Source organism: Juglans regia, chromosome 7 (assembly GCF_001411555.2).
Source record: "Juglans regia cultivar Chandler chromosome 7, Walnut 2.0, whole genome shotgun sequence".
NCBI lineage: Eukaryota > Viridiplantae > Streptophyta > Magnoliopsida > Fagales > Juglandaceae > Juglans > Juglans regia.
Genome location: NC_049907.1, coordinates 954,199 through 969,319, shown reverse-complemented (window position 1 = coordinate 969,319; position 15,121 = coordinate 954,199). Strand labels below are relative to the sequence as shown.

Below are 15,121 nucleotides of genomic sequence, written 5' to 3'. Positions count from 1 at the left end.
ACGTATTTAACATCAATTGTCAACAATTTTTTTTTTTTGTCTTGTATACAAAGAAGATAAAGACCGTTAAGTATACAAAGAAGATAAAGACCGTTAACTAATAGGCACAATCACAAATTTAATACAAAATATTTATTCAGCTTCTTTTTCTCTCTCTTTTTTGTTAAACTAAAAAAATAAAGTATATGTTTTATCTTTCAATTTTTCTGCAATTCTTATTGAATACAGTGATAAAAATTTAACATAAGTTTCGTTCTATCATATTTTGGTAAAAAATAAAAAGAATAAATAAAATCAATTTAATTTCTAACTGATTCAATTTAATTCACCTAAATCGAACCCTTTTTTTGGAGGCGTGATTTTAACAGCCTCACGGTGCATCGGGTAACTGCAACTACCAAAATACCATCACACATTAATCATTATGACTAACCAGCTCCAAAAAAGAAAAATCTAAGCATATTTTAACTTCTAGATCTAACTGAATTTAGGATATTCTTAAATTCTTCAAGCTGTCCTTTACAAAATTTTCGGCAGTAGACAAGACAACGTAGATGTATCCGCGACCAAGCAATCATCTACTACAATACGCGCCAAATATGTGTGTGTGTGTGTATATATATATATATTTTTTTTTAACCTTTTCAAATCAATCATAACCCGAATGGCGGCGCTGTGTAGTCCCACAACATACCTGACATAACGATCAACGTGTAAATCTTATGTTTCCTATTCTAACTCACCATTTACTATACCGGCATTGCCTCAAAAAATGAAACCAATATCCTTCATGCTCCAACTAGGTGCCTGTCGACATCCGGGGGAATCTTTTAAGAGTTGAATCTCGATTTGGTTTTTCCTTTTTTCCCCCACTTCTTCAGGGTATACCCTCGATGCATCTGCACAGTCCTGTCTGTACCCACAAAATCTCATTTTCTTCTTGCTTCTTGTTCTCATCATTTAGTGACCAATGAAGGCAAACCAGAAACCAACAACCATGAGGACATGAAACAAATTTAATGGGTTTGAAATCACAATTTGTGCCAGTTTTGATATGGTTGCTTCCCCAATCGCTTCAATACATGCATACCAAAAGCTGCTGTGAGTAGACACATCGCAGCAAATGCCATTATTGCTGCATTCCCAATGTTCCGATAGTAGACTCCCTGCATAAACACCGAGTATCAACAGTAGTATATGACACTATAGCATTACACTGTATATTGGCATGAAAACAAATCAAAACTGCCTAAAAGCAGCTCTCAAGTGATTTAAATCACCTTCTTGGGCAGTTGGACTCGTCCTCTTATCTCTTTCTCTATTTTAAAGTCACCCTACCATCGCTCACCACAATGATAGGGGACCCTGATCAAGGTATTCAGTCGGAACACTTTATGAGGTTGTTCTTAGGAGGAAAGCTCCAAGTATATTCTACACAATTATTTGGTAAAAGCTAATAAAATAACAGGCAATAACGAGCAGCACATTATGCATGCCATACTTCTAATATTCCCAGTTGGAGAAGGCAAGTAAAGATCAGTAAGTAATTGGTTTGGATCCTTCTCTATTTTTTAAAAAAAGGGAGAGGTATTATTAGAACAAAGATGAGGTTTTGTTTTCCCTAGGCAAGAGTTTGGATCCTCTTCTACTTCTACATATGCTATAAAGTTTCAGCCTATAAATAATTTTATACCTTCAGTGTACAAATAATTATGTATGTTGCCATCACTGTATCTCAATATGATGATCATTCTACCACTAGTGCACCAGCCAACCAGCTGAACGTTAGATGGAGAGATGTTTATTTCTCTGTTCCCTATGTTAACAAGGGCTTAAATGTAGGCATGCACTTCAGCTTTGAAAATAAATGAGACGCACTTGGGTCATAAAAAGCAGAATTGCTGCATTGGCAGGGGCTAGAGAAAGGCTCATCATTCCTCCTCGCAACTCATTTGGTACATACCTGTGAACAAAATTAATAGCAGAACCATCAACACAAATTCACATGATGCGGCCAATTCTTCCTAAGGTTAAAAGTTAGGACTCTGAGTTTAGCATACATGGTCCTCAATCTGGCAAGTGAAGGTAAGATTAAGCCAACACACCCATGGAATAAGCAAAATAGTGCAACTAGAACTTCAATTTCCTGCATACAAGAAATGAACACTGTCAACTTCTGAACACCTGGCACCAGAGCCAGAACGGCTAATATTTTTTCTCATATTTCCATAAGTATAAGAGATATGTACCTGATAATCATAAGCTATTATAGATAACACAAGCCCCAGTACGATAAATGAATATAGTAGACAATCTTCAGTGCGGAGTGGTGATGGTCCACTAATGAGCCATGGGAACAATGTGCTTCCAAGCATTCTAGCACCCAGCAAACAGGGATATACCAATCCGAGATGCACTTCTCGTCCATCAGCCTAATTTACATGAGTTTCAAAGAATTTTACAATTTAGAAGATAATCACAAGTCAATGTTCCTGATCCAGTCAAGGACAGGAAAGTACCTTAATAGGGAAAAGACATGAGAAAGTTGAATCAATGGATACATAAGTTTCAATAACTAAAACAATTCTATTGATTTAATTGAGGAAAAAAAATACTAATTAGCTTTTCAAAGCAACTCTTTAGTTCGGTTGGTCAACTGAGTTAGATGTTGATGAATAGAAAGTGACTACAGCATGTGGGGAAAGCTTAAGAAACCCATCCTGAAAAAAACTTTTGCAGATATTTCAAAATCTCTAACATGATGAGTTTGCTTCAAAATGTTTATCTCATACCACCAATGTCGGGGCCCATAAAAGCCAAAACACTGTAATGGAGAAGTGAAGGCAAGCTTGAGCCCATGCCAAAAGGCATATCCTTTTATCTGCCAGTTACCAAAAAAAAAAAAAAAAGTCATTATTGCCAACAACATGCAAAAGCATAATTAGAAATCAGCTGTTTAATCATTAAATACATTTTAACCTGGGATGCAATTAATCCTCTTAAAGGCAATGCAATTTTCTAGTTGTGTAACAATCAAAATGAGATCCAAATATGAGAGATGTTCTATAAGTACTTATCTTCTCTTTGAAATTCAAGGGTGATTTGGGCAGATAAAAGATGAAAGACTCATGGATCCAGGGATTAATGAATTGTAAGATCAAGTCCAAAGCAAATAAAATAGGCCATGACAAGTATGATTAGAAGGTGCCAACAAAACAATGGCCCAAAGACACTCGTTAACATTTTTGAAACCTGTCAAACTAATATAGAATTCAAACAGTTAGTTCAGTTATTTTCATACCTAGAATGAATTTGGAGTCGAGATACCTGTTGTCATCCAGTTTTTAGAACAGTTAATAATTGATTCAACTGTATTTTGAAGCTTTTTTTAAAACTTTATTTTGGAATTTCCCAAGCTTAGTTCGTTTGAGTAAAATAAAAGGCAATATAATTCTACTAAAAAAAATTGAATTCTTACAGTCTTACCACCTAAAATATATGAATAAAAGGACACTCTATACTCCTTAAATGAAGCAGTCTGCGAAGGTCCTTTCAATCCTACAGTAACAGAAGTTATGCTTATCATTCCCAACAAGATAGCTGCATTGGAAGGAGATGCTATGTTCTTCTCCATATTATCACCAATGAGCCAATTTGCAAGCACCTGGCTTCCAATGTAAGACGCAGACTCAAAAAAAGTCATTAACCAAAATGTGTCACTCATTGAATCTTGCCTCTGCCCTTGCTGCAAAGAAAAGATCCAAAAAACATAATCATTAGCAATCTGGCTATTTCATCACACCCCTATAATTTCACATAGGCATTCACAGTCAGATAAAACACGGTACAAAAGAAACAGGAACAAATAATTTAATCAGGTAAAACAAACAAAACTGGCTCACTTCAATGAGGAAAAGTTATGGTACCTACACCAAAGAACTGCCTGCATGAGAAGTAAAAGTGAAGAATGACATTTCTTTACAAACCTTTTCATGTTGAACTACCACCCATGTCTCAAAACTGAATGAAAATATTGAAGAGGCGAGAGACAAACAGATGCTTGCTACCAGAACACTTGGGTGACCAATAATCCTCTTCCAAATGCCGACAAACAGGTGAAGGATGCAAAAAATGAGACAAACTTTCTTTTGACCTCTGCGCACAAGCATACAATAGGTGACTTTGTTAGGGTTCGTTACATTTTCTGCTCCATAAATTAAAAAAATTATAGCCCCAAAGATGACACCAAAGTGCAGGAGTTTACGCTAGCACTCAGCAAACCTGTATGTTCTTCAAGTATCATAGTTGAAATATGTTTTTTTATGCATAAAGCATGGAATATCGACATAATTTACCAAAAGGAGACGTAGTTGTACTATGTTCCCATGTTCAGTTTAAAAGGGCTACATAAAAAATGTGAAAGCAAATCACTAGAAATCAAACATCTGGCCTGGATATTTCTCACACAGTATTCTTGCAAAACAAAAGCACACTAGAAGCACGCCACTTCATATATAAACTAACATTTCATATATACACTAAGAGAAAACTATATTGAGTGTTTGGAATTTTTAATTTTTTTTTTCTTTTGATTGGCACCGGGTGTCCGAGAACAAAGTCTTGACTAATCCCGGTGCACAGGCCCTCGGCAAAGAGTTTTCAGCAAGTGCACCTTGGGTAATTCAAGGGAAAGTTTCCCCAACCTGACGGCCTCTATAAATTGTTTACACCCAAGAGGATTTGAATCTTAGATTTGGAGAGAGCATATCACTGAGACCTTAAATGTTAACGTGATAAACATTTTAAACTTCAAGAAATGGGATTGTTTCCACCATTTAAATCAAGCAAGTGATAGATTTATTTTTTGAAGACAGAGAAACTTACCAATAATTCAGTATAAAGAAGATCGTAGTAAGATAGAGATTATCTTTTGTAATAGGTGTATGCAATGCTCCCTTTAACCCTTAGATGTCCCCTACATTTCTTTTTTGGATAAGAAAATTTATCTTTTGGGATTGCCATGAATTGTACCACATAAGACATAATGTCCCCCTATATTTCTGAGACGGGAATTGCATTTTTTTTTCAACTTTAAATTCGTTCACATTTCTTTCCAAAAACACTGATCCTTTCTCCCAACAGACTTCAACACTGCAAATAAGTAGACCGCTAAAGAATTCAGAAAATTCAATATCTCCAGTTTTGCTTCATATGAATCATTTTTTATTCTTTTATTTCGTCAATTAAACTCTGAATAAGCCAGAGAATACATAAATAAAAATAAGGCGTTCTGGAGCAAGTGATCGCACTTACATTAGATCAGAAAGCATGCCTAAGAAAGTGCCAACGAAAAGAGCAGCTGCAGAACCAACACCGAGAGACAAAATCATTTGCTCTCTGCTAACTCCATAGTGAGCCAGCTCGAACTCTCCGAAGACTGCCCATAGTCCTTCCATTGCTGCGAGAAAATTAAAAAAACAAAATCATATAAGTGATCCGAAATCCAAACATGATTATTCTCTTTTTCTTTTCTTGCAATTTCTCGGCAACCAAATGGAGAGAACGCACAACGTGTCGTTTCGGTTTTTGTCAAGCCGCATTTTTCTCAGCAACCAAAATAAGCCTAATTCGTTAGGGTTTTTAATAGGAAAAGTGACCGACCTGAAGCGAGGGAATAGACGAATAGGAAGTTCCGCTGGAAACGAAAGAAGGAGGAAGAGAATCCATGGTCGAAGAGGGCCGGGGTTTTAATGGAGCTGTTGTTATTGGATGCGTAAGGGAAGAGAAATATGGAAAGGAGGCAGGAGATGAAGATGAAAATGTATAGGGCGAGATTCGGTTCCCAAACGGAGCTTTCAATGACGACTCCCATTTTTTGTTTCTTCGGAAAATTCAGTATAGAAGGAAAAACCTGTAATTCGAATCTCAGAGAACCCCTGAATCTTGAGCCATGGATTAAAGTGACTCCGAGAGAGAGAAGCTCAAAGGAGGGATAGAGATGGAGTTCAGATCTAAATAATGGATCTCATTTGAAGCTTCGGCCCCCCAATTGCAACCAAACCGCTAGCGAGGCGTAGGAGAACGTGAGACGTATCCAATAGAAAACCTGCCGCTTGCACCACCTTTTTTTTTTTTTTTTTCTTTTTCGATTCTTCTTCTTTTTCTTTCAAATAAGAACATCTTCAACTACTATATTCCATTTTTCTCATTTGTACAAATTTACCGGAAAATGAAAAAAATTATTTTTATGAAAAAACTTGCCGCTTATGCATTCTAGGATGTGTGTTACCTTTAAAAAAAGCTATTGGCTGAATGCAGAATCTACTGTGAAAAAATCTATATTTTAATGGTAGATTACATTCTGATTCTATAATAAAAAGAGTGTCCAAAATTTGTATATTTTAAAATTGTATCTAATATTATTTTATTCTATTACATTGTATATTTTATTAAAAAATTTATTATTAAAAAATTTATTATTATTCAATAAAAAATATAATTCAAACTCAAACTCAGACCTCGTTTATTTTTACAATTCTTCTCAATTCATCTCATCTAATCATTACAATTTTTTCAAATTCTCACACAATATAAAATAAATAATTCAATTTTTTTAAATTACAAAATAAAAATAATATTAAAAAATATATATTCGAACAATATTTTATTCAATTTTTAATTTTAATCTCAACTCATCTCATCTTATGTGTGAAAACAAACAATCCAAAAACACTTATCATCAAATGATGATATGCTTTTTCCTTCTTTTTTTTCCCGCGAGCATTACACTAGCACAATTATTGAAATTCATGCAGAGAGGGTGAATATCTCCAACAATCACCTCAATATAATTAAGGTGATATTTGAATAGTGAGTTGAGATGAGATGAATTAAGATAAAAATTAAAAAAATAAATAAAATATTATTTTTAATATTATTATTATTTTGATATTTGAAAATGTTGAATTGTTTATTATATTTTGTGTAAAAATTTAAAAAATTATAATAATAAAATGAGATAAAACACTTTAACTATTCAAATGGGGCATAAAACAACACTTAAAAATATAAAATATAAAAATAAAATGCAAAACAAATAAATTAGTCCCCACCCATCCTCACGATTTTTTAACAAAGCCAAGAAGAATCGAACGAAGGTGTGCTTTTACATTAGTTAACACAGTTGCCATCTCAGCCAAAAATTTGCATTACTAGGATATAACAAATCCAGAACAGGTAAGTACCATTACAACTTCAAAACAGGTGCATGCTTATTGCTTATTCTCTATGCGTTTGGTGAGGAGTGCGAAATTGATTAGTGCTTGGTTTTGGCAGTTTCTTAACCCAACGGTGAAATTAAAACATATACATCCACAATTTTTAACAGCTAAATAGACATCTCATTGCTCAGATTAACTGTACAAACTAAATGGGCTTCCTATTATATGGAAGAAATTCTAACATTCCAAATTTCTCTCTTGATCATAATCAAAGGAGCCAAAAAAAAGGAAAAAGATATATAAAAAAAAAAAAAATGTCCAATGGGAAATACCTAGGCCCACGATTATATACTTCTACTAGTAAGTCTTGGTAGCAAGGCTAAGTGGATGCCAGATATACATTTTCTGTTTTTTATTTGCACAGAACATCGTAATATCTACTAGGTTATAAACAGTCTGATGCCTCCATCAGTACTCTAAGGATTTAGGAGATGCCATTCTGGTAATGAAGAGCAATTGACATGTCTTTGTCCTGAAGATGAAGAACCATGCCAGGTTAGTCAATGCAATATGGGCAATGTGGGAAATCATCCCTCATTTTTAATCCTATTAACTTTATATTCAAACAAGTTTTGAGCACATATAAAAAAGAAGGATGCCAGCTACTGTAATTACATTATCCAATCTGACTCATTGTAATTGTGCTTTGATATATTCTATATATTACCATGCCAATATTGTTTTCCTCTATGAATAAAAAAGTTATAAAAGGGCACAGCTCTATACAAGTAAACACTCTAATGGTTGATTATCTCTTATCATAGAGAGCTGCAACTGTGCAATTCCGAATCCATCTATTCCATAATTTCCAGCCATCTTCAATATTTGTTCCAACTGATAACAGCATCGAGGATACCTCCCAAGTGATTCTCATATAGAGCACCAATATTCCATTGTAACGATCTAAGGAAAGATCTAGTCACATTTATGCTTATACTCTAACCATTCCAGAGCAGTACATAAGGATTTTTTTTTCAATGCACATTTTTTAAATTAATAGACAACACACTCAGTTTACCGACTATATGCAACACAACCATATCAACGGACAATGTCTGGCTTGCATGTCTCTAAACAAATTAAAGTCATGAACATCTTAACCAAAAATCTGTGCATACCTAATCATGGATTTTGGACACCAAATCCTGTAACATAAAAACCCTCAAAATAAGGCTTCATCTCCATTGTCCTGTGGGGAAAAAAATGACTGCCTTAAAGTCGGCTCTTGAAGGATAAGTAGCAATTAAATAAATGAAAGATCATTTTAAACACCATCCACTGATCACCCACAAGGACATATTGGTATTTATTACCTTTCATCTGCAGCACCTAGTTGGATTGATGGCAGTTCCTCTAAATCAGAAGCTAGCTTCCTAAATGCTTCGAATTCTTCTAAAACCTGTTTATTATCTCTCTGAAGCAACAAAACTACGTGAGCAATATGAACTCCAAATGGTCCATAGATGAAATCACTCAAAGGAGAATCAGTAGCATATGGTCCAAAAGGAGAGGCTTACAACAAAATCATATTGCATCCACCTAGGAAAACTTCTTGAAAGAAGGGCGATGTATTGCTCCATTGCTACCTCCGGACTCATATTACCAAGCCGTTGCCAAGCATTCCTTGCATAATGTAATTAGTGCTATATCAATTAAATGACATCAAGTGCATTATATGCCCCACAATCAGAATCAAATTGAAGGGCCAAAAATTTATTGGGATGACTACAGACCAAGCTATATACACTGGAAGGGAAGGCCTTAATGTGGTGGTATGGCATCAAGTCCATTTATGTCGATACTTAGTTTCTTCTCCACCTCTCCAACATCCCGAAGAAACACACACACTGAAACACCCTTTTCTCAAAAAGGAAAGGGAAAAAACCCCTTTCTAGCGCCAATCATCTATAAGAAAGGATTTCTGAATTTGGTAGATACTACAAAATAGAAAGTAGTGGCACTCAACGAAAACTTGGCAACCATAATTAAATAAGGCAGCTGTAAGAGTAGATAATTACCACTTAGCGCGAGCAGAGAGCTTCAATGCCATTGGTTGGGGTTCATGGCAAGGCCCTTGGGTGGCAATCTTGTGAAGCCCATATAACTGAGCCTCCACATCACTGCCAAGACTCGAAGCTCGACCAGCAGTACTGGCAGATCCCGCAAGCACCACCGCGGCGCCGAAGACCTTTTCCAATTCGGTCCTTTCGATCCCCTCCCATTCATCCTCCGAATCAAACATTTTTTCCTTGAACTCATCATCCCCACTTTTGTCGAATTCACATCCCTCATTGCCTCCGCACTCCAATACATCCCTCGCCGAATCCACCTCGCTCTTAACCGACTCTAACTCAATTTCGCAAAGCTTTTCCGCCTTAGAACTTTCATCCACCAAGCTTTCCCCGCACTCTCCCACACAGCAACGCTCTGATACCTCTTCAATATGTTTCTCTCCCCTAATGTCCCTCTCCGTTGACTCAAACCCTTCGTTGACAAATTCTTGAACATCCAATTTGTCCTCATTTTTATCAGTTTTTTCAACCAACCGGAATCTTCTCTCGATTTGGCGCATAAGCTCCTCAGGCATAACCCATATTCCGTTCGCAGCCCTACGTGATGTCAACGTAGAGGTGCGGTTTTTGTCACCGGCAGAAGCTGCAGAGAGGAGCTTGGAGAGGAGGAAACAGAGAGTCAGAGAAAGAGAAACTGTCAAGAAGAGTTCAGACAAAAGCTCCATGGGAAAGCTTTGTGAGATGGAGAAAAAGGATTGAAGATCAGAGACTGATTTGAGATCAGAAAAGGGTGGGGATATTGCAGAGCAGAGCAAAGTATATTCTGCTGTGCATTTGTTAGGTGTCGATCTGCTGGCAAGCGTCTACACATAAGGAGCCCTATTTCGAAAAGGACTCTTCCGCTAAAAAACCGAGACCCTCCGAGCGGTGGACCGGTCCTTCCAGTTTTTCAAATTTCCAACACTTTTTTTTTCCTTTTTTTTTTTTTCCCGCTTTCAATTATAATATATTTTTAAAAAGAAAAATTTTATTTATAATCTCAAATAAAAGATTGTGTGGGTAGTTTTATTGATTAATAAGAATAAAATAAGAAAAAAAATATATTATTTTAAAAAATATATTATTATAATTTTAATTTTTTTTAAATATATATGTATGGACTTACATGACTAATTTTTAAAAGAGGATGGTACGTAGACTAAATTTTGAAAATTGCTATTTGTATAATTGTATTTGTAATTTTTATTTGGATAACAATACGTGAATACATAACATGTTGAAAATTATAAAATTTAAAATTTAATTTTTTTAAAAAAAATTGATAAAATAAATCTAAGCATATAAAATTATAAATATATAAACACTATTACGTATCAATAATACGCTAATAGTGTATTTTTACTGTTCAATTTTTAATGTTAAAAGAGTTAGGTATTACATATAGACTTTATGTCAAAAAGTTAAAGATAACTTGTCCTTGTACTTTTGTTTCCTCCTTCATCATGCTAGTATTTATCTAAAAAAATAAGTTATTTTCAATCTAAAAGTATTGGGACTGAGTTAAAAATTAATATACATTAAATGCCTTCAATACAATTTTAAATGCTCTTTTGTAGTATTATATGGTGTCAATTCAAATGTGTCTTTTCATTATTTCAAAAGGAAAAAAAAATGTGTTTTTTCTGTTTGTTTTAAATGGTCTGATACAAACAAAGGCACGTAATACAAGAGTGAGACGAAAAGGACCATTTTTCATAAATTTAAAAAAAAAAAAAGAGAAAATGACATTTTATTTTCTTGGGACTGATATAGAGTAATTGAGGTCCTATAAATTTTGCTATTTATTTATATTTTTGGCACGTCTCGCTTTCGACTTTAGAGGTTCTTGGTCTGTGCATGTAGAAGATGTGTCTATGTCAAGGGAGCTCATGAATCCTTTTATTAGCACTATGTTCGGGTAATTATGGCTGATAATGCAGGTGTTCATGATTGTCTCGTGGTCTCAATTTCAACGTCTTTACCCGATTACCCAGCTCACAAGGACCAACAAAAGTTTACGAATGAATTTAAAATCAACTCGGCTTGTTTTGTTATTATCAATTATATAAAAAAAACCATCTCAATTATCTCAAATTAATCATTAATAAAATTTACTATTTTTTTAATTTTTTATAAAAAAATTAAATTCATCTCAACTTAATTCATACATTTTTAATTAAAAAATTAAGCGCATCTCAATAAGATCTATAAAATACTATTATTTACAAATCAACTCAATTTTTCTTAATATCCAAACAAACGTAGCCTTAGTAATCTATCATGCATGTACATAAGTTATTGGCAGCCTGACCACCCAATGGCAGGTTTGGAACATAGGATGAGGTATAAAATTTTCATTCAATCTCATTTTATTTTATTTCATCTTATTTTCAAACATAATTTAAATATAAAATTTTTAAATTAATCATTATAATTTTTTCAAACTTTTAAATAAAAAATAAAAAATAATTACAACTTTTTCAAATTTCAAACAAAAATAATATTATAAAACTAATTCTTACAATATTTTAATTTATCATATTTTTTATTTAACTATTTTTTTCTTATTTTTTAAAATCTAAAAAATATTCAACTCAAACTATCTTACTACTATTTACAAACCCCTTGACCGGGAAATATAATACCTACAAACCTCTTAGCAGGGAAATATATTGTTACGGACAATTGCTTTCGTTTTACGTGATAGTCACGTGTAACGAAATGTGAGGTGGATAGCTCTACGAGGGAGATGGTGACTAGGGACGGATTGGAATAGACTAATGTTTATTTAAAAAACACTACATGTTTTTTTAGTCACTAGATTAATATTTATTTCTAAACATTAGAATGGACAACCGGAAGACAACCATGCATGCACCCACCCACCGTTCAAGAAATAAAACTTTTCATCATGAGTCCAATTCAACTTTACTACTTTGATTGGTTAAGCTCCACTTATAGTGTAGAATACACATTTTTAAAACGTGATGGGGAAGTGTTCGAACAACATGAGAATATATGATATTCAAATCATTAAAATCTGTAAAATTAAAACACTATTGTAAATTGACTAAAAACATACCCATTTAAATAAATTAATAATTTTTCTAACTTTCAAATTCAATGGTATCATGCCATGTAAGATTGCTAAAGCTGCTTAGTATTGGTTGATTCATGGGGCTGCTACCTACCCGACAGGTAGCAACGGCCGGCCTCCCTTGCTCCTACCCACTTGCATTTGTTCTGTTGCATGAAATGATAGATTGGGAGGCCATTAATCATCGCCGAGTCTTTCTCAATAGAATTACTTTAAAATACAAATTATGTTTAGAATTAATTGGTTATCAATGACTGAGTTAAAGTGAATTAGCGAAAGTAAAATAAAAAAAAAATAACAACAATCACACATAAAATGTCAATATTTCAGTAATTTAGCTTAGTGTGAGCCTAAGTCCACTAGTAAGATCGATCTCAATGAATTTACTATCAACAAAAGTAGAATACAAGATATCAATCACAAAATCTTCAATTCCAGAGCTCCAATACACCCAATGAAATATCAAGAATCTCATAAAAGGATCTCATTTTCTCTCTCTATAAATCTAGTTGCTCAAAATCCCAATACAATGAAAAATAAAATGTATTTATACTATATAGTGTGGAAAACCCTAATTACGAACATTCATTTGAGCGAATATCGAGTAAACAATTTACCTGGCGTTCGCTCGAACTGACTGTCGAGAGAGTGTCGTGTGAGAAATCTGCTTAGGGTTCGCTTGAGCGGATGTTCAGAGAACAATATGTCTGGAGTTCGCTCGAGCAAAGTGTCCAGCCAAAGTTCGCTCGAGCTGAGGTCAAGCCACAATCAAACCAAGTATTTGGAATGACGTTTTCAACAGGAATCAATCCATACTCAACAAATCTCCACCTTAACTTGAAATCCGTCAAGCCTAAAATAAAATTCATTAAACCAAGAGCAAACCCCCTCCACCAAATCCCTTAAGGGAATCACAGAACCCGAACACCAAACAAGTCCAAACAAAGATTGAACTTGTATACTGAAACTGGCTTCATCATCATATATGCTAGATTTTAAGTGGTAGCAATCTTATGAATTTCTATCACACCCTCTGTAACAACCTCTCGAAGAAAATGAAATCGAAACCTTATTGTTGCAGCAAAATCTTCATCTTGATGTGCCATAAACTGAAATTGTTCTGACTTTTGAATTTCTCCACTTCAAACTTTGTCATAGCCATCCCTTAAGATCTCGCACAAAGTCTAGTGCTTTAATACCGGTTTGTTGGGATTAACTGGTTTTCAACGGCTAAGTTAAAGTGAAATAGCGGAAATAAAATTAAAAAAAAAACGATAATCACACACAGAACATCAAAATTTAAGTGGTTCGGCTTAGTGTAAGCTTACATCCACTGGTGGGGTTGGTTTCAATGAATCCACTATCAACAAAGGTGGAGCACAATGGATCCATTACAAAATCCTCAATTCCAGAGTCCCAATACATCCAATAAACTCTCAGAAATCTCACAAAATGATCTCTCTTTCTCTTTCTGTATTCTTGCTCAAGTCCCAATACAATAAAAAATAACATGTATTTATACCGTACGACACATAAAACCATAATTACGAACATTCGCTTGAGCGGTGTGTCAAGTGAACAATATGCCTGGCATTTGCTTGAGCTGACTGTCGAGCAAGTGTTGAGCGAACAATCTGTTTGGAATTCGCTCAGGCAGACTATCGAGCATATGTCGAACGAACAATCTGTCTGGATTAGCTCGAGCGAAGTGTCGAGCCAAAGTTCGCTCGAATCAAGGTCGAGCCAGGGTCAAGTCAAGTCTCTGAAATGATGTTTTCAATAAAAATAAAGCCACTCAACAAATTCTATCCATCATTTTTTTAATTATTATTATTTTCACACAATCTTTTTATTTAGTATCTAATGATTGAATAATAAGTAATGAATGATAAATATTTAATATTACGTTAGAAGATAATGACAAAAATAATGATATATAGCATTTGCGTTTCTTAGAAAGATTGCACATGATATATGTGCATTTTAAACACCAAACAAATCAAGCCTTACAAAAACCAAACAATACCACACGTCTAGAATCCAAACAAACAAAACCATACAATTTCCAACCCTAATTCAAAAGTCATATTTATTCGCCTGACCATGAGAGATGAGGCTGACAGCTAAGATTTTAAAATCATGGTTGACACGGCACAAATAAATTAACTGTTATATGATAAAAATTAAAAATTAAATAAAATATTATTAAAATAAATCACCAACAGTAAGAACAAACTAACCTTTTTTAAATGTAAAAGAAAAGAAAAACGCTTGTTACAAGCGTCTGGTGTAAACGGCGTGCAAACGTGACTGACGTGGAGACACTTGATGAGAGAGAGACCAAGCTGATGAGAGAGAGATGAGGAGAGGGAGAGATCGAGCTATTAGAACTGATGAAAGAGAAAGACCGAACTGATGAGAGAGAACTGATGAGAGAGGAAGAATTTATTTTAAATCTGATGTGGCATAGACGACTGCACGCATATTATATCTACCGACTGTATATAAAAGAACTGAAAAGAAAAATGTCTAGCATATAACTTTTTACAATATATTATATAATTATATTTTAAAATAAAAATAATTTAATAAAATATTTTTAAAAAAATAACATTATTTTATAAATTAACATCATTTTATAAAAATATTTTCACTGAAATATATTGTGCGGTATGATTGCTGAAAGTGAAAAC

General features: G+C 34.1%; 2 protein-coding genes across 4 annotated transcripts; both read right to left on the bottom strand.

Moving 5' to 3' along the window:
• Positions 1-482: 482 nt before the first annotated feature.
• LOC108981051 (molybdate-anion transporter) lies at positions 483-6,124 on the bottom strand. 3 transcript variants are annotated; one of them, XM_018952121.2, is made up of 9 exons: positions 5,662-6,124; positions 5,314-5,458; positions 3,987-4,155; positions 3,487-3,745; positions 2,793-2,881; positions 2,250-2,432; positions 2,061-2,146; positions 1,879-1,963; positions 483-1,166 (listed from the first exon to the last, which is right to left on the bottom strand). In XM_018952121.2, the coding sequence occupies exons 1-9, from the start codon at positions 5,870-5,872 to the stop codon at positions 1,032-1,034; spliced, it is 1,362 nt and encodes a 453-aa protein (XP_018807666.2). In that variant the 5' UTR covers positions 5,873-6,124; the 3' UTR covers positions 483-1,031. The 3 variants fall into 3 exon arrangements, with proteins under 3 accessions (XP_018807666.2, XP_018807667.2, XP_035547757.1); XM_018952122.2 differs by having other exon boundaries at positions 3,490-3,745; XM_035691864.1 differs by lacking the exon at positions 483-1,166 and adding an exon at positions 1,179-1,431.
• A 1,253-nt stretch (positions 6,125-7,377) lies between these two features.
• LOC108981053 (acyl-CoA-binding domain-containing protein 3-like) lies at positions 7,378-10,161 on the bottom strand. Its single transcript, XM_018952126.2, has 5 exons — positions 9,299-10,161; positions 8,798-8,903; positions 8,594-8,694; positions 8,399-8,469; positions 7,378-7,752 (listed from the first exon to the last, which is right to left on the bottom strand). Exons 1-4 carry the CDS (start codon positions 10,015-10,017, stop codon positions 8,403-8,405), a joined length of 993 nt encoding a protein of 330 aa, XP_018807671.1. The 5' UTR covers positions 10,018-10,161; the 3' UTR covers positions 7,378-7,752; positions 8,399-8,402.
• Between the last annotated feature and the right edge of the window lie 4,960 nt (positions 10,162-15,121).

Excerpts from the sequence above, each read along its gene's own strand:
- LOC108981051 (XM_018952121.2), bottom strand. The coding sequence starts at position 5,872 with ATGGGAGTCGTCATTGAAAGCTCCGTTTGGGAACCGAATCTCGCCCTA. Across the intron at positions 3,746-3,986 it reads TGGTAGTTCAACATGAAAAG|CAAGGGCAGAGGCAAGATTC; the intron begins GTTTGTAAAGAA and ends TTTTCTTTGCAG. Across the intron at positions 1,964-2,060 it reads CTTGCCAGATTGAGGACCAT|GTATGTACCAAATGAGTTGC; the intron begins GTATGCTAAACT and ends TTTTGTTCACAG.
- LOC108981053 (XM_018952126.2), bottom strand. The coding sequence starts at position 10,017 with ATGGAGCTTTTGTCTGAACTCTTCTTGACAGTTTCTCTTTCTCTGACT. Across the intron at positions 8,904-9,298 it reads CTCTCTGCTCGCGCTAAGTG|GAATGCTTGGCAACGGCTTG; the intron begins GTAATTATCTAC and ends ACATTATGCAAG. Across the intron at positions 8,470-8,593 it reads CTAGGTGCTGCAGATGAAAG|GACAATGGAGATGAAGCCTT; the intron begins GTAATAAATACC and ends TTTTCCCCACAG.